This window comes from Podarcis gaigeae (genome assembly GCF_964106915.1).
Source record: "Podarcis gaigeae genome assembly, chromosome: 12".
NCBI lineage: Eukaryota > Metazoa > Chordata > Lepidosauria > Squamata > Lacertidae > Podarcis > Podarcis gaigeae.
In genome coordinates, this window is record NC_139688.1 from 7,596,493 (window position 1) to 7,616,205 (window position 19,713).

The following is a 19,713-nucleotide window of genomic DNA, read 5'->3' on the forward strand; positions in this document are numbered from 1 at the left end:
GGCAAACATGGGAAAGATGGTAGGAATCCTGGTGCCTTGGAGAATGGAAAACAGAAAGAAAGAAAAAAGCCTGGAAAACTGAGCTGGTGATGTGGACAAGATGTCAGCTGCAGTGAGGGGGGAGACAAACAGCTCAGCAGTTACATGATTCAGCTAGATCTTTCTCAATTCTGCCCTGGCCCCTGCATTTATCCTGGCTAGCTAAGGAGAACCACATGCTTGCAGTCAGGCTGTTAAAGGTAAAGGGACCCCTGACCATTAGGTCCAGCCGCGGACGACTCTGGGGTTGCGGCGCTCATCTCGCTTTATTGGCCGAGGGAGCCCGTGTACAGCTTCCGGGTCATGTGGCCAGCATGACTAAGCCGCTTCTGGTGAACCAGAGCAGCGCACGTAAACGCCGTTTACCTTCCTGCTGGAGCGGTACCTATTTATCTACTTGCACTTTGATATGCTTTCGAACTGCTGGGTTGGCAGGAGCTGGGACTGAGGAACGGGAGCTCACCCCGTCGTGGGGATTCGAACCGCTGACCTTCTGATCGGCAAGTCCTAGGCTCTGTGGTTTAACCCACAGCGCCACCCGTGTCCCAGTCAGGCTGTTAGAGGGCACCAAACTCCTTCAAGCAAGGCTTTGGGAGACTTGCAATTTAATGCCATGTAGAGTTTGGCCCAGAACGTTAAGCTTGCATCCTAGCTAAACCTCTTTGCACCGGTTCCCTCTTTGGGCACAGAACAGGGTTGTGCAGTGTCTGTCTGTGCGATTGACAGGATGTTTGAAGCCTCTGGATTGGCCAGGCCTGCTATCCATTCCAGGAGCTGCCCTTGTGTGGTGCATCAAGAAGCATCTCATTCCTGTAGCACTTCAGTGACTCCAGATCCAGCAGTACAGAGCCAGACAGCTGGACCTGAAAAACACCCTTTTAGCACATAGATTTGGAGATAGCTGCCCACACCCCAAGGCTTGCCCTGACAGCAACAACCAACTGGCAATGCAGGGGCCAGCGATATCTCAGTTGGTTAGAGCAGGCTTCTTCAACCTCGGCCCTCCAGATGTTTTGGGCCTACAACTCCCATGATCCCTAGCTAGCAGGACCAGTGGTCAGGGAGGCTGGGAATTGTAGTCTCAAAACATCTGGAGGGCCGAGGTTGAGGAAGCCTGGGTTAGCATGGTGCTGATAACGCCAAGATTGCAGGTTTGATCCCCCTTTTGGGATCAATAATCATCGGGGTCCCCTTCAACTCTACAATTCTAGAGTATACCTGAAGGAGTGTCTCCACCCCATCGTTCAGCCCGGACACTGAGGCCCAGCTCCGAAGGCCTTCTGGCAGTTCCCTTCCTGCGAGAAGTGAGGTTACAGGGAACCAGGCAGAGGGCCTTCTTGGTAGTGGCACCTGCCCTGTCGAATGCCCTCCCATCAGATGTCAAGGAACTAACTATCTGACTTGTAGAAGACATCTGAAGGCAGCCCTGTTTAGGGAAGCTTTTTAATGTTTGATGTTTTATCGCAGGCTTCCTCAACCTCGGCCCTCCAGATGTTTTGAGACTACAATTCCCATCATCCCTGACCACTGGTCCTGCTAGCTAGGGATCATGGGAGTTGTAGGCCAAAACATCTGGAGGGCCGAGGTTGAGGAAGCCTGCTTTATTGTGTTTTTAATATCCTGTTGGAAGCCGCCCAGAGTGGCTGGAGAGGCCTGGCCAGATGGGCGGGGTATAAGTAATAAATGATGATGATGATGATGATACTATGATCTGACCACCACCAACCCTACCAAATATCATCAGAGGTAGAGTTAAAAAATGCCCAGAGTTTTATGATGACATTTCAAAAGGCTGCAGAAGACAGATGTGATAACTGCAGTGAGTAAACTCTTGGGGAAAGTTGAACTGTTTAGTGAATCAGCTGTTCAGGGCGAGTGTTTCGCAATCAACAGATCTATTTCTTCTGCCCTTGCCTCACTGCATTCAGCGACTGCCACAGAACAAGGGGCTGTCATGAAGTCTGGAATTTAGAAATGGACAGGCTCTTTACAACCAGCCCTGACAAAAGTTTGAGTGGAGGCGACGGGGAACAGGGGATGAGCTTTCTGGATCTCAGCCCATCTCCAGTGAAGGCATTTTGACAGATCCGATCCTGCCCATCAAATTAGCTGCGCTTGCCAAAAAAGCTCTTAAGTCAGGGGACCTCAGAACAGAAATAAAAATTCTAAAAAATCACCGTTTCATTTACAGGGTTCCTGACATGATGGAGGCACAACTGGGAGAGATGTGCTCAAAATAACTCTTGGCATGGTGTCAAGAAAATAAAAATAAAAGAAAAAGACAATGTCAAAGCTCTCCTGAGGAATATCTTGACTGGTCAGGCAGCATGAGCCAATTAATGGGCATCTACTTAGAAGCAAGGGACGCGGGTGGCGCTGTGGGTAAAATCTCAGTGCCTAGGACTTGCCGATTGTAAGGTCAGCGGTTCGAATTCCCACGGCGGGGTGAGCTCCCATCGTTCGGTCCCAGCTCCTGCCCACCTAGCAGTTCGAAAGCACCCCAAAGTGCAAGTAGATAAATAGGTACCGCTTTATAGTGGGAAGGTAAACGGCGTTTCTGTGTGCGGCGCTGGTGCTGGCTCGCCAGCTGCAGCTTTGTCACGCTGGCCACGTGACCCAGAAGTGTCTTCGGACGGCGCCGGCTCCCGGCCTATTAAGCAAGATGAGCGCGCAACCCTAGAGTCGGACACGACTGGCCCGTACGGGCAGGGATACCTTAGAAGCAAGTTCCACTGCAATCAGTAACTACTAAATACAGTGGTACTTCGGTTCTCGAACGTCTCTGTTAACTAATGTTTTGGAACCCGAATGCTTCTGTTTTCGAACATGCCTTGGAAGTCGAATGGCTTCTGCTACTTGTTTTTCAATTTTCTCAATTTAATTTGTAGACAGCCCTTTGCACCTCGGTTTTCAAACATTTCAGAACTCAAACAGTCTTCCGGATCGGGTTACATTCGAGAACCGAGGTACCACTGTACCTGGTGCATTTAAGATGGCAGACTCAAACACAATGCTAGAGGTTGGGGCTACTCAATGAAACTTAAGTGTTGGGAGATTGAGGAAGGCAAAGGGCATAGTTTAACTAGCTACTCTTCACACAGTGCCTAGTTAACTATGGAACTCACTGAACAGTTGTGTGTGGTTCGTAAACTAGGGGGACCAGGGTAGTCTCCTAAAGGGTCCAAGAGCCCTTCTGCCACCTTGCCAAAGCTTGTTCGGCTTTGGGCAGGAGGCCTCAGGGCTCCAGCATCCAGCTTGTGCCCAGCTTGCAACTCACGTGTGCAACTTTGGGACGTCGCAATGTCATGTGCGCAATGTCAGCCCCACCCCCTGCAGTTGACCTCACAAGCTGGCAGCTCTGGCCCTAACTGTTCCCCTACAAAAATATTCACTGTGCGCCACTTTTACTGAACTTATTGTCATAGATCTAAGGTAGCAGAGTCTGTTCGTGAGTGGTAGAAAGCAATAAACAGTAGTATTTAGCTAATGTTTGGGATATGAAAGGAAAATACAAGCTGCAGAACTGGGCCAGAGAGGAAATTCCTTGGTTTAGTTTATGAAAACCAGCCTGGCTGGGCTAGCTAAGTGCAGAGCCATTAAGAAACAACGGGGAACCAGGTTCTGGGTCATTGAGGGCCACTGGCTATGCAAAAAGTTATCCTTCCCCTCTTATTCGAGGAGAGGACAGAGACAGGAGATTTGGGAGGGTGACAAGGTGGTGGTGGTGTGTGTGATGTCACAGGAAAATGTATCCTTTCTGAAAGCTGAAGGTGTTCTGGGAACAAGTAGGAAGAACTATCTTGGCGCTGGCTGAGAAGTGTGATTAGCCCAAGGTCACCCAGCAGCTGCATGTGGAGGAGCGGGGAAGCGAACCCGGTTCCCCAGATTACGAGTCCATTGCTCCTAACCACTACACCACACTGGCTCTCCTGACTGACTGCTGCTTTGGAATCAACCTTGCTGAAGCTATGAGAGGGGCAAGGACAGACTCTCTTGGGATATAATGTTTTGCACCCCCTCCTTTGAAGACTTTAGGTGTAATCCCCAAGGACGTGCTCTATGGGGAGCTGGCTTCAGGCACCAGGGCCATTGGCAGGCCAACTCTGTGTTGCAAAAATGTCTGCAAACACGACACGAAGGCTGGGAACATCAACCTCTCCATGCTGATGGCTGTTTTGTGGGAGGCAGTTCCATAGTTTAACAATGCACTATGTGAAGAATCATTTCCTTTTATAATAATAGTTTATAATAATAATGTATTATTTATACCCCACCCGTCTGGCTGAGTTTCCCCAGCCACTCTGTCCTGAATCTTCCAACATTCTGTTCTATTGTATATACACGAGTTCTGGTGCTAGGTTTGGATTTGATATCCCACTTTATCACTACCCTGAGGAGTCTCAAAGCAGCTAACAATCTCCCTTCCCTTCCTCCCCCACAACAAACACTCTGTGAGGTGAGTGGGGCTGAGAGACTTCAGAGAAGTGTGACTGGCCCAAGGTCACCCAGCAGCTGCATGTGGAGGAGCAGGGAATCAAACCTGGTTCACCAGATTACGAGTCCACTGCTCTTAACCACTACACCACGCTGGCTCTAGGTTAGAAGGAGTAAAACCTTTCTCTACCCGCTTTCTCCATAATGAGAGGCGGGCACCTCAGGATGACAAGATGTCATCTGCCATCAGACTTGGCGCCCGTTTATAAAGTGGTTTATCATAGCTGTTCACCTTCAATCAGAAAGACTCGCAGATATAAACCCATAGACAAAACCATCTTCATGTACACTCTGAATTGGGAAAATCACTTACCTGCAGTCCTTGAAAAGAAGGTGAAATAGGCAGGGCAGGGCAGGACTTTGACTTCGCCCAGACTTCCTGCAGGCCAGCAAGTAAGGTTATCCCACATGCTCCCGCAGCCTAAGAAGAAAGAGAAATGGAAACTTCAATGGAAACAGCAAAACCGAGACAAGCTTTGCACGCTTCATGGGGGGCAGCACTGCATGGCGGGCCACATACATCTAGAGTCAGCAAACTTTTTCAGCAGGGGGCTGGTCCACTGTCCCTCAGACCTTGTCGGGGGCCAGACTGTATTTTGAAAAAGAAGTAGAAGAACGAATTCCTATGCCCCACAAATAACCCAGAGAAGCATTTTAAATAAAAGCACACATTCTACTCATGTAAAAACACGCTGATTCCCAGACTGTCCATGGGCTTAATTTAGAAGGTGATTGAGCAGGATCCAGTGTTTCCCAACCTTGGGCCTCCAGCTGTTTTTGGACCACAACTCCCATCACCCCTAGCTAGCAAGACCAGTGGTCAGGGATGATGGGAGTTGTAGTCCAACAACATCTGGGGACCCACAGGTTGAGAACTGCTGATCCAGAGTCTTCAGTTGCCTGTTCCATATGGTGAAACAGTGGGGTGTGATTTGCACAGGTGAAGCAGCACACGGAAGCAGCAATGGGTGTCAAAATCATCCCTCTCCTGTTTCCCAAAAAGTTTTTCTGCTCTGCATGCATGAGGCTAGAACAATGCATTGTAGAGTTTGCAAACTGATGGGGAATTCCTCTCCCCTACAAGCAATAAGAATCTATCCTGCCTCGCAAGGTTGCTGCAGGGTTTAAATGTGAAGAACCTATTTCATTTCACGATTTCATTTCTTTTATTTATATCCCGCCTTGCTTCCCGGGGAGCTCAAGGTGGTGTAAATAGTTCCAACCTTCCACATTTTATCCTCACAACTACCCTGGGAGGTAGATTAGGCAGAGAGTGAGTGACCAGTCCAAAATCACTGGGAGAACATCATGGCAGAGTGGGGATTCGAACCCTGGTGTCACAGGTCCTAGTCCGACACTCTAACCACTACACCACACTGGCTGTATTGTATACCACCACCTTGAGCCCACTGGAGAAAAGGGTGAGATAGCAATGCAAATGTTCCTTGCCCTCGACATTTCACCAGCCATGAATATAGACAATTCCAGGAAGCTATTTTCACTCTGCTCTATGAAAAAAACAAACCCCTGATGCCTTCGTGGAATGGTATTACTGTACAACAATCCCACACAACATCTGAGCTAAAGAAACGTGAGCTAATCTGTGGCACCAGCATTTTGGCACTCCTCTGCCAGAGGGGTCCAATGCACCCTAAATAAATTTTGTTTGACTTTGTTATTTATTTAATGCTGATCTCCTCTTGTTTTGCTCTCTAGAGGTGACATTAGAAAGTGTATTAGAAAGCTGCTTTAGGGAGGGACAAGTCCAGCTGGGCATTTTTGTTAAAACCCCAAGGGATGGAGTGAGTCAGGCTACCGAAAGGCAAAAGACAGAGCAAAGCAAAACTGATTCTGATTGAGAGTTCAAACTTCATTTGTGCAGCAGGGGATTCTGCTAATTTAACTGATACGATCATACTCAGCAACTGCAAGCCTTTGGGAACATTTGGATTTTTGAGTGAGTGTTGAAGAAGTCAAAGAAGAAGAAGAAGAAGAGGAGGAGTTTGGATTTGATATCCCACTTTATCCCTACCCTAAGGAGTCTCAAAGTGGCTAACAATCTCCTTTCCCTTCCTTCCCCACAACAAACACTCTCTGAGGTGAGTGGGGCTGAGAGACCTCAGAGAAGTGTGACTATCCCAAGGTCACCCAGCTGCTGCATGTGGAGGAGTGGAGACGCGAACCCGGTTCACCAGATTACGAGTCCACCGCTCTTACCCACTACACCACACTGGTTCCACACACTGGCTCCACACACCCTTTTTATCCCCCTCCCTGGATCACCATTACCCACCCTGAAGCAGAAAGGAAGACAAAACACTTCACTTTTCCAATGGATCCAGCAGAAATCATCATCATCATCATCATCATCATCATCATCATATTTATACCCCACCCATCTGGCTGGGTTTCTCCAGCCACTCTGGGCAGCACCCAACAGAATATAAAAAACACAATAGAACATCAAACATTAAAAACTTCCCTAAACAGGGCTGCCTTCATATGTCTTCTGAAAGTCAGATAGTTGTTTATTTCCTTGACATCTGACGGGAGGGTGATCCACAGAGCGGGCGCCACCACCAAGAAGCCCCTCTGCCTGTTTCCTGTAACCTCACTTCTCACAGAGGGAACCGCCAGAAGGCCCTCAGCGCTGGACCTCAGTGTTCAGGCAGAATGATGGATGTGGAGACGCTCCTTCAGATATACTGGGCCGAGGCCGTTTAAGGCTTTGAAGATCAGCAGAAATACTTTGAATTGTGCTCAGAAATGTACTGAGAGCCAATGTAGGTCTTTCAGGACTGGTGTTATATGGTCTCGGTGGCCACTCCCACTCACCTGTCTAGCTGTCACATTCTGGATTAGTTGTAGTAGCTGGGTCACCTTCAAAGGTAGCCCCACATGGAGCGCATTGCAGTAGTCCAAGCAGGAGATAACTAGAGCATGCACCATTCTGGTGAGACAGTCTGTGGGCAGGTAGGGTCTCAGCCTGCATACCAGATGGAACTAGATTGTAACCTAGAAAACCACATAGAGCTGAAAGAGGAAGTGGGCAAGAGGGCCACTCTTGGGCTCCATGATCACTGCAGATGGTGACAGCAGTCACGAAATTAAAAGACGCCTGCTTCTTGGGAGAAAAGCAATGACAAACCTAGACAGCATCTTAAAAAGCAGAGACATCACCTTTCCAACAAAGGTCCGCATAGTTAAAGCTATGGTTTTCCCAGCAGTGATGTATGGAAGTGAGAGCTGGACCATAAAGAAGGCTGATCGCCAAAGAATTGATGCTTTTGAATTATGGTGCTGGAGGAGACTCTTGAGAGTCCCATGGACTGCAAGAAGATCAAACCTCTCCATTCTGAAGGAAACCAGCCCTGAGTACTCACTGGAAGGACAGATCCTGAAGCTGAGGCTCATGAGAAGAGAAGACTCCCTGGAAAAGACCCTGATGTTGCTCAATGATGGAGGGCACAAGGAGAAGGGGATGACAGAGGACGAGATGGTAGGACAGTGTTCTCGAAGCTACCAGCATGAGTTTGACCAAACTGCGGGAGGCAGTGGAAGACGGGAGTGCCTGGTGTGCTCTGGTCCATGGGGTCACGAAGAGTCGGACATGACTAAATGACTAAACAACAACAACTTTTCAAGGGAGGAAAAATGCACCCATCCGTACCACCTCACAACCAAAGAGGCTTTGCATGTGCCAGAAGACCTCAAGCACAACTGTCGTACCCATGGGCACCATGCTGGCGACAACAGAGACTAGAAGGACCAGCTGGGAGGGCATGGAATGGGCAAGCTGTGTTGTGTATGTTTGCCTTCATGGTGCTAAGCTGATGACAATCTATTCCTTGGTTAGGCTGAGCGCTGAACAGTAACTCAGGGTAACCAGTTGATATTTTGCCAATAAGAGTCAATGATAGGAGAGAAAGTCTCCTGGTGACTTTTGATCTCTTCTGGAGAGTTTGGAATGAAATACCCCACAAGAGTTTGGGGAATGTGTTGCTCCTCTAAAGTCCGCCTTCCAACATAGGGTATCTGCAGCCGTCCAGCCGCGGCCTAGGACCCACATACCTACGGGACCGCCTCTCCTGGTATGCCCCACGGAGGACCTTAAGGTCCACAAATGACAACACCTTGGAGGTCCCAAGTTGCAAGGTGGTTAGATTGATCTCAACTAAGGCCAGGGCCTTTTCAGTACTGACCCTGACTTGGTCAAGAGACTGCGGGACTTGACATCTTTCCGCAGGGCCTGCAAGACAGAGCTGTTCTGCCTGGCCTTTGGTTTGAACTCAGTCTGACCCTTATGTTTCCCTCCCCTTATGCTTTTGATCTATGGGCTACTATTAAAATGAGGCTGCATTTTAAATTATATTTTTACCTGTATTTTAAATTGTTTTTTTTTTAATTTTATTGTAATTTTACTGGTGTTAGGCGCCCTGAGCCAGGGAGGGCGGGGTATAAATAAAAAATTATATTATATATTATATATTGCTGAACTGCAACTCCTAGCGTGGCCAGGAGTTTGGGGTGATGGGAGTTGCAGTTTCCCTGCCACTCGGTAAAAACTAGGAGGCATCCAGTGCCCGAGGATTTTTAAAGCATTCCTCTTCAACCAGGCATCAAGATGGCCAGTTCAAACCACCAAAGAGCAAGCGGCCCAGCAATTCCTCAAAAGGTATCGACACCTGAAAGGCCATGCTCCATTTTCTGTCTTTTGACAGAGCTGCACTGCAGAATGAAGATCGCACCCAATTGCACTAAGGAACTCCAGAGTCCTTGGATCTCAAGCACAACTTATACATATGCAAGAGTTGAAGCAGCATGAATACTTGAGGGTTATCTTTGCTCCTCGGGCGAGAAAAGTAAACATGGAGTTGATGATGTGAGTCATTTTCAAAGAAGTATGGGGGCTGGGAGAGGAAGAGACCCACTTTCCCCACTGTGGGAGTATTTTAACTTGGTTCATCTGATAAGCGCAGAGGCGTCTTAATTTCTCCCTGTGTTTCATCTGCCAACAGAAAAAAATAAATGAGGAGCTTACAGTGCAACTGGAAAGCTGCGAGTCTCCGCATGTTAGAGCTTCCCCTGACCAGAACCATTCAGGGAGATGGAAGGGGGGGCAGTGGCTTGGAACAGCCCCTGGAGATCAAAAGTGGCCATGAAGAGAAATTTTGGGAGAGAAAGGTCAAAGAAGGGTGTCCACAGCACTCACTCATCCATCAATATGGTTGGTGACCCTGCCATAATCCATTGCAGGACACATGGAGGACAACCAGCACCCTATCTTCAAGGGTTCCCCATTCACATGATTTTCCGTACATGGAAGTATCCCTTCATGGACACTCATCAGGAACGAAAGCCAAACCGATGCCCGGAAGTGCAATTCTAATTTAGTACAAGAGGAAATCTGGAAACCACCCTATTTTCAGTTCCACCAACTCTCATGTAAAGGCACTGTAGCAACCACTAAGCAAAACTCTCTCAGCTACTTAAGGTTTTTCTCCCCGCAATGGAATAACAGGTAAAGGTAAAGGGACCCCTGACCGTTAGGTCCAGTCGTGGATGACTCTGGGGTTGCGGCACTCTTCTCGTTTTATTGGCCGAGGGAGCTTCCAGGTCATGTAGCCAGCATGACTAAGCCACTTCTGGAGAACCAGAGCAGTGCATGGAAACGCCGTTTACCTTCCCGCCAGAGCGGTACCTATCTACTTGCACTTTGTGCTTTCGAACTGCTAGGTTGGCAGGAGCAGGGACCGAGCAACGGGACCGCACCCCATTGCGGGGATTCGAACCGCTGACCTTTTGATCGGCAAGCCCTAGGCTCTGTGGTTTAACCCACAGCGCCATCCGTGTCCCTAATGGAATAATAGCTGTATGTATAAACTCTGCTGGAACGCGGGTGGTGCTGTGGGTAAAACCTCAGTGCCTAGGACTTGCTGATCGTAAGGTCGGTGGTTCGAATCCCTGCGGCAGGGTGAGCTCCCGTTGTTCGGTCCCAGCTCCTGCCCACCTAGCAGTTCAAAAGCACCTCTAAGTGCAAGTAGATAAATAGGTACCGCTTTATAGCAGGAAGGTAAACGGCGTTTCCGTGTGCGGCGCTGGTGCTGGCTCGCCAGTTGCAGCTTCGTCACGCTGGCCACGTGACCCGGAAGTGTCTTCGGACGGTGCCGCTCCCGGCCTCTTGAGCGAGATGAGCTCGCAACCCTAGAGTCGGTCACAACTGGCCTGTACGGGCAGGAGTACCTTTACCTTTATAAACTCTGCTGAAAAGACTAGTAACGCCTGTTTTCAAATGCCTGCTATTAACTAGAAAACTTGCGAAGTCTGCCCACGAATGCAATATAGCCAGCCTCTTGCTGTGAACGCTCAGCCTTTAGTCTAGATTTTATCAGCATCTTAATCCCTCAACAGGGATGGAGTGCAAAAAGAAAGGGTTCTGAAGAACTCTTTTAATGGAAGTAGCCCTCTTTTAAAATAGGTGATGTTTGAAATGTGCCCCTTGATGATAGAGAGCGATCCTCTCTCACTTGGGTGTTGCATTGTGGGACACTTAGGAGTGCCTTATACAGGGTTAAAGGGACGCGGGTGGCACTGTGGTTAGACCACAGAGTCTAGGACTTGCCGATCAGAAGGTCAGTGGTTTGAATCCCCACGATGGGGTGAGCTCCCGTTGCTCGGTCCCTGCTCCTGCCAACCTAGCAGTTCGAAAGCATGTCAAAGTGCAAGTAGATAAATAGGTACCGCTCCGGAGGGAAGGTAAACGGCGTTTCCGTGCGCTGCTCTGGTTCGCCAGAAGCGGCTTAGTCATGCTGGCCACATGACCTGGAAGCTGTACGCCGGCTCCCTCGGCCAATAAAGCGAGATGAGCGCCGCAACCCCAGAGTCGGCCAAGACTGGACCTAATGGTCAGGGGTCCCTTTACCTTTACCTTTTATAGAGGGTTAAACCATTGGTGCAGCTTGTTCAGGGTTGACCGATGTTGCCCCTCCAGGATTTCAAGCAGGGAACATTCCCAGTCCAACCTGGAGATTCCAGGGACTGAACATTGAGAACATCGGAAGAGCTTGCTGGACCAAGCCAATGGCCCACCTAGACCAACGTTCTGTTTTCACAGCAGCCAATCGGATGCCTGGGGGAAATCTGCAAGCGGGACCTGAGCACAAATGCAGCCTTGCTTCCTGTTGGTTTACAGCAGCTGGTATTTAGGATCTTTACTGCCTCAACTGTGGAGGTAGCTCCTCCTGACTAGTAGCCATTGAGAGTCTACTCCTCTTTGGATTTCTCCAATCCAAAGATGATTGGATGACCATCACTGCCTCCTGGTGGAGTCAGCTCCATAATGGTGTGAATTTGCCATGCGTGCCTTCCTCTTAGCACATTTCTCCCTTGCGTCCTGAGTCTTCAAAACCCACGGCAGCTTTGGGTGTTCTCCAAATGGAGCACTCGCAGGCCAGTGTTTCTCACTTGTTGGTTGTCAGATGTTGCTGGCAGTTGCTCGTGAGTAAGCAGGCAGGACTCCAACCTGACTTTTACAAGTTTTATTGTGCAAACTATTTACAGTGCAGATCTACAAAACTCATGTCCATTTCAGTCACTTGCAGAATCCGGGAGTGGCCTCTTCCGGCTTCTCCCCCAACATAAGAACTTTGGCACCCCAAGCCTCCGCCTTCCCTCCTTGCGTCTCACACCTCTGTGCAAGGTGGGTGACAGAAGTGGATTGTGTCCCTCCTGGCTAGCCTGGCTAGGTGAGGCGCTGGGACTCTCAGCAGCATCCTCAAGCCCTCTCCTCGCCTGGCTGGCCCCTTCCCTCTCTTCTCCACTGGAGGTGTGGCTTTTCCCACCGCTGGAAGAAGAGCTGCTCCTCAGGTGTTTCGGAGGCTCTCTGTATCCCAACGGCCCCCCTGCCTACCTCCCCTGTTCCGACGGCAGTCCCCTGATATTGGTGTTTATACTACTTTTTTTTTATTTGCCTTGAGAGAGTCTTCAAGCATCTTTTGTTGACCACCAGCATTACGCTTTCTATTTTTAAGTTCGGAATAGAGTAGTTATACCCCTAGGTAAAGGGACGTGGGTGGCGCTGTGGGTTAAACCACACAGCTTAGGGCTTGCCGATTGGAAGGTCGGTGGTTTGAATCCCCGCGATGGGGTGAGCTCCCGTTGCTCAGTCCCTGCTCCTGCCAACCTAGCAGTTCAAAAGCACATCAAAGTGCAAGTAGATAAATAGGTACCACTCCGGCGGGAAGGTAAATGGCGTTTCTGTGCTCTGCTCTGGTTCGCCAGAGGCGTCATAGTCATAATGGCCACATGACCCGGAAGCTGTACGCCGGCTCCCTTGGCCAATAAAGCGAGATGAGCGCCGCAACCCCAGAGTCGGTCACGACTGGAACTAATGGTCAGGGGTCCCTTTACCTTTTTCCTTACCCCTAGGTATACCCCTGTTTTCCAGTCACACCATTCAAGGCTCCTTCGGTTCCCAGCTAGCTTTGCCAGGAAACTCTCTCTCACTCTCTGTTTCCTGCTCAAGATCCAGCGCTTTGCCTTCTGACATTGAATTGCATTGTGCCCCTGGATGCATGCAAGATAAGGCGCAAGCTCGAGAGCCCTTTTTAACTCAAATTTTTATTAAGCTTTCCAAAAATTTAACACATACACTTCAATACACAGTAAAGCATTTTTTTTCCTTGTTATTTTTGGCAACTTCCCATCCCCTTTTCCATGATGTTTTGATTTCCCTCCCTCTGCAGCACACTGCCTTCTACTTCATATCTTAGCAACACTACCTTTAAGTTCTCCTGTTGCTCATAGTTCAAATCCTGCTCACATATTCATCCTATAATGACGTTTCTTTAAATGCAAGCTCGAGAGCTCTTGTTTGGTTTTGAAACCCTTTTCTTTCGGTGTTGTCAGTCATGCTTATTTTTAAATGCCTGACTTGTTCCTATTTGCTAGTGGGAGTGGGGTTGGCGCTATATTCTTAGAATATCTCTGCTTGTGCACATTGCTGTGGCCGAACCTGTTTCGCACTCGCCCAAGTTCCTGTGCAAACAACAGGCCGGGCAGAGTGCTCCAAAGCAAATTGATCTGTGCTTGCCTGGTCTCTGGGCAGAGGACTTGCTACCATAAACCTCTCTTATAATATGCGCTGGCAGAAGGGAACAGCCCATGCTTGAGGGGCTGCCAATGCACACCTGCCAACTCAACTGATCTCTCCCGGTTGGACACTGCGAGAATAGGATGCTGGGCAAGGTGGACCACTGGTCCTGATCCAGCAGGACTCTTCTAATGCTTTTAAGGATGGATGGCAGATAATGGATTGAAGTTGAATCCTGACAAGTATAGTGGTACCTCGGGTTAAGTACTTAATTCGTTCCGGAGGTCCATTCTTAACCTGAAACTGTTCTTAACCTGAAGCACCACTTTAGCTAATGGGGCCTCCCGCTGCCGCCGTGCCACCGGAGCACGATTTCTGTTCTCATCCTGAAGCAAAGTTCTTAACCCGAGGTACTATTTCTGGGTTAGCGGAGTCTGTAACCTGAAGCTTATGTAACCTGAAGCGTGTGTAACCCAAGGTACCACTGTACAGTCATACCTTGGGTTACAGACTCTTCAGGTTGCTTTTTTTTGGGGGGGGGTTACGGACCTGCCAAAACCTGGAAGTACCGGAATGGGTTACCTCCAGGTTTCGGGGTCGCGCATGCGCAGAAGCACTAAATCATGCTTTGCGCATGCGCAGAAGACCAAATCACAACCTGTGCGTGCACAGACGCGCCGCTGCAGGTTGCGAACTCGGCGGGTTGCGAATGTGCATCCCACACAGATCATGTTCGCAACCTGAGCGTCCACTGTATTGTTTCTGGGGCACAGAGGGTGGGCAAGTGTGGGGGACTCCCTGGTCCTTCAACACTGGTGATCTTTGCCTCTTCTAGTACACTGATATTAGTTTGCCTGTGTTCCCAAGTGATGTGTAGCTGTAACGGTTGGAGGATGGATGGGGACAGGGGGCGGGCGGGGGCGGGGGACTCCCTGGTCCTGAATGGGGTAACTGTGCCCCTGAAGGACCAGGTATGCAGCCTGGGGGTCATTCTGGACTCACAGCTGTCCATAGAGGCGCAGGTCAATTCTGTGTCCAGGGCAGCTGTCTACCAACTCCATCTGGTACGCAGTCTGAGACCCTACCTGCCTGCGGACTGTCTCGCCAGAGTGGTGCATGCTCTGGTTATCTCCTGCTTGGACTACTGCAATGCACTCTCTCAAGAGTCTCCTCCAGCACCATAATTCAAAAGCATCCATTCTTCGTCGATCAGCCTTTTTTATGGTCCAGCTCTCACTTCCATACATCACTACTGGGGAAACCAGAGCTTTAACTATGCGGACCTTTGTTGGGAAGGTGATGTCTCTGCTTTTTAAGATGCTGTCTAGGTTTGTCATTGCTTTTCTCCCAAGAAGCAGGGGTCTTTTAATTTCGTGACTGCTGTCACCATCTGCAGTGATCATGGAGCCCAAGAGTGGCCATCTTTCCCACTTCCTCTTTCAGCTCTATGTGGTTTTCTAGGTTACAATCTAGCTCCACCTGGTACGCAGGCTGAGACCCTACCTGCCCACAGACTGTCTCACCAGAGTGGTGCATGCTCTGGTTATCTCCCACTTGGACTACTGCAATGCGCTCTACATGGGGCTACCTTTGAAGGTGACTCGGAAACTACAACTAATCCAAAATGTGGCCGCTAGGCTGGTGACTGGGATTTTTTTTTAAATGAAAATGTAAGTCCCAGCACCTAATTCTCTTTTACAAAAACACAAACGGAAAGCACTGACTGGCGGCCATTGATAGCCTCACACTCCATAAATTTATCCAATCCTCATTTAAAGCCACCCAAGTTGGTGGCCATCTCTACATCTTGTGGCAATGAGTCCCGTAGTTTAAAGAAGTGCTGTGTAGAGGAGTCCATTGTTTTGCCTGTTAAGCTTCATTGGATGACGTCACTAGTCTCCTGAACCACTTTCTTTGTCCATATGCTTATACAGTGGTACCTCGGGTTAAGAACTTAATTCGTTCTGGAGGTCTGTTCTTAACCTGAAACTGTTCTTAACCTGAAGCACCAATTTAGCTAATGGGGCCTCCTGCTGCCGCCGTGCCACCAGAGCACGATTTCTGTTCTCATCCTGAAGCAAAGTTCTTAACCCGAGGTAATATTTCTGGGTTAGCGGAGTCTGTAACCTGAAGCATATGTAACCCGAGGTACCACTGTACACGTCTACTGAGCCCTCCTTTACCCCACTTTCCTTTCGCCCAAACCACAACACCCCAAACATTGCCAACTTTTCCTCATAGGTAAGTTGATCTGCCCCACTGGTCATTTTCTGCATGCGAAGTGACAGCGGTCTCTGTTATTGACTGACTGGCAACATTTATATCGTTGCTTTTCCTCTAAGGAGCTCAAGGTGGTACAGTCCCCCCTCCCTCATTTTAATCCCCACAACAACCCTGCAAAGTAGGTCAGGCTGCGAGGCAGTGACTGGCCGAAGGTCACCCAGTGAGTTTCATGGCCAAGTGGGCATTCAAACCTTACGTCTCCCAGCTCCTTTTCTGACGCTCTAACCACTACACCACCGCTGCCTCCCATTACTAACTTGGCTATTCAGAACCAACAAGGCAGAAAAACATTGCTACCAACCTGAAGGCTTTGGGATAGCACATATCTAGGCAACAGTTTTGCAAACCCTCACCCAATCAATATTTGAGCATGCAAATATTATTACAGGACACCAGTAATAACCCGACACATACAGGTTTGTTCCTTGTAATACATAATAAATAGCTCTCTTGTTTGGGACCAGCTCACCCGGCTATCGATTCCTTCCGAGATCAAGGAGGAGGCGGCTGGATCCGCTCATAGCCAGAGAAGTTTGGCAAGCACAACAGGAACAATCCTGCGGTCCAGATGATGCTCAGAAACTCAATGCTTGCCGCTGTTCAAGCAAAGGGTGTGTGTATGTGCAAGGCAACATCTCCCAGCCAAAATCGCAAGCTTTTCTTTCTCAAAAGTCAAATATTTTCGTCGGGCTGAGGACCAGCACATCCATCAGGTTGCATAACGACACAGGAATGTTTCCATGAAGTGGCTGTTGCAACAACTGGTTCCCCTTCTGAAGAGACAAGTGTCAGGTTTCCCCCCCAATGTTGGATCCAAGAGGGAAATGCAAAATGATGAAATACGAAACGAAGCAGGATTCCCCAAGTGGTGCCCTCCAAATATTGAGTGCCGCACTTCCCCTGGTGGCCCAGGCATTGGTCAAGGATGATGGGAGTTGGAGTCCAGTAACATCACCAGGTTGTTGAAGGATTATTATGAGATTCCAGCATCACAGGGGGGTTGGACTAGATGACCCTAGGGTCCCTTCCAACTATAAGATTCTATGATGATGATGATTAATTAAATTTGTATACTGCCCTATATAGTGGTGCCTTGCAAGACGAAATTAATTCGTTCCGCGAGTTGCTTCGTCTTGCGATTTTTTCGCCTTGCGGAGCGCGGATTCCCCGGGTATTAACGGCTTTAAGAAAAAGGAAGCAAACTCGCAAGATGTTTTCGTCTTGCAAAGCAAGCCCATAGGGAAATTCGTCTTGCGAAGCAACTCAAGAAACGAAAAACCCTTTCAACTTGCGCGTTTTTCGTCTAGCGAGGCATTCGTCTTGTGGGGCACCACTGTACCTGCAGGTCTCAGAGGGTTACAACATAAAATCACAGTATAAAAACACAAAATACATAATAAAAATAAGAAGGAAAACTCAACAATCCTGCCCCAACACCTTTTAAAAGGGCACTGGATGTCAATGGGTAAAGAGGAACGTTTTTGCCAGGTGCCTAAAGGTTTATAATAAAGTCGCTAGCCAAACCTTTGTAGGGAGAGCATTCCACAAATGGGGAACCACTGTAGAAAAGGTCTGTTCTCGTGTTGCCAGCCCCACACCACCGGTGCCTTTTAAAATTCCTTTTTGTAGTTTTGCTGTATGGTTTATGTTTTTATTGCTGTAAACCACTTGGGTAGATTTTTTAAAATGACATATATTTTATGGTATGCAAATATTTTTACAAATAAGTAATAAATCTCTGGGGTTGCAGACAGGACATCTCTGCCAGGCCTGCCGAGAGACGCCAGGGATTGAACCTGCGACCTTCTGCATCCGAGGCAGAATCTCTACCACCAAGCTCTGGGCCTCTATATGCTGTTGCGCATGTTGCTAGCCAAACCCAAGTATTTATTATTAACACTCTATCCAGCCTGCAATATGTCCACTGCTCCGTTAATATAATAAAATAATAATAATAATAATAATAATAATAATAATAATAATAATAATAATAATTTATATCCCGCCCATCTGGCTGGGTTTCCCCAGCCACTGTGGGCGGCTTTCAATCGAGTGTTAAAAACAATACAGCATTAAATATTAACAACTTCCCTAAACAGGGCTGCCTTCAGATGTCTTTTAAAGAGAAGATAGCTGCTTATTTCCTTCACATCTGAAGGGAGGATATTCCACAGGGTGGGTGCCAACACCGAGAAGGCCCTATGCCTGGTTCCCTGTAACCTCACTTCTTGCAATTAGGGAACCGCCAGAAGGCCCTGGATCTCAATGTCCGGGCTGAACGATGGGGGTGGAGACGCTTCTTCAGGTATACAGGACCGAGGCCGTTTAGGGCTTTAAAGGTCAGCACCAACACTTTGAATTGTGCTCGGAAACGTACTGGGAGCCAATGCAGATATCTCAGGACTGGTGTTATGTGGTGCCAGCGGCCACTCCCAGTCACCAGTCTAGCTTCCGCATTCTGGATTAATTGCAGTTTCCGGGTCACCTTCAAAGGTAGCCCCACGTAGAGCGCATTGCAGTAGTCCAAGCGGGAAATAACTAGAGCATGCACCACCCTGGCAGGACAGTCCGCAGGCAGGTAGGGTCTCATCCTGCGTACCAGGTGGAGCTGGTAGACAGCCGCCCTGGACACAGAATTAACCTGCACCTCCATGGACAGCTGTAAGTCCAAAATGACTCCCAGGCTGCACACCTGGTCCTTCAGGGGCACAGTTACCCCATTCAGGACCAGGGAGTCCCCCGCCCCTGCCTGCCCCCTGTCCCCCCCAAAACAGTACTTCTGTCTTATCAGGATTCAACCTCAATCTGTTAGCTGCCATCCATCCTCCAACAATTACAGCTACACATCACTTGGGAAGACAGGCAAACTAATGCCAGTGTAGTGGAAGAGGCAAAGATCACCAGTGTCGAAGCAATGATCCTTCAACATCAACTTTGTTGGACTGGTCATGTTGTGCGGATGCCTGATTGTCGTCTACCAAAGCAATTACTCTATTCCGAACTTAAAAATGGAAAGTGTAAGGTTGGTGGTCAACAAAAGAGGTTTAAAGACTGCCTCAAGGCAAATCTAAAAAATGTAGTATACACACTGATAACTGGGAAACACTGGTCTGCAAGCGCTCCAGTTGAAGCACAACCTTGACCAAAGGTGTCATGGGCTTTGAGGACACTTGAACTCAGGACACAAGGGAGAAACGTGCTAAGAGGGAGACACACTTGGCAAATCCACACCGTGATCAACTCCCACCCAGAAACTAATGTCCCCACTGTGGAAGGATGTGTGGATCCAGAACTGGCCTCCACAGTCACTTACGGACTCACTGTTAAAACCGTGTTTATGGAAGACAATCTTACTTGGCTACCAAAGAAGAAGACAGCAACCAGGTTTCTGCAAGTGACAAATGAGGTGTGCACCTCCAGATATGGCCCCCAAGGCCTTTCTATCTGGCCCTCAGGACTTTCACGGAGCAATATCCCCTATTTCTAAGCCATGTCCATCACTGGCTCCAAGGTCCTTGCTTGCCTGGGTGGAAGATGGAGACAGGTGTGTGTTTGCATCTATACTGTTGGTTTCTGCTCTCTTCACTGTCTATACAACTCTAACCTTTTCCCATGAGGAAATATGGACCTCAGTCTGAAGAATGTTCCCCCTATCTGAGCCAGAGTAAACACCCTACAAAATAAAGAAGACAAAGAGTGCGAAAAGGGGCCCAGGGATAGCAAATGAATGACTCCAACTCATTGCTGTTAATCACAGCAACAATTGCATCCTTGTGTTTATTGCGACAGTTGTTAGGAGAGCTAAT

The 19,713-nt window shown here is 48.6% G+C and overlaps 1 protein-coding gene across 1 annotated transcript in view; it reads right to left on the bottom strand.

Moving 5' to 3' along the window:
• The window catches only part of LOC310827797 (vasoactive intestinal polypeptide receptor-like), a 306,828-nt gene that overhangs the window by 244,839 nt on the left and 42,276 nt on the right, over positions 1 to 19,713 (bottom strand). Inside the window, exon 3 of the mRNA XM_083704248.1 lies at positions 4,847 to 4,954. Coding sequence (XP_083560374.1) covers positions 4,847 to 4,954 — 108 coding nt within the window. The remainder of the gene's footprint in view (positions 1 to 4,846; positions 4,955 to 19,713) is intronic.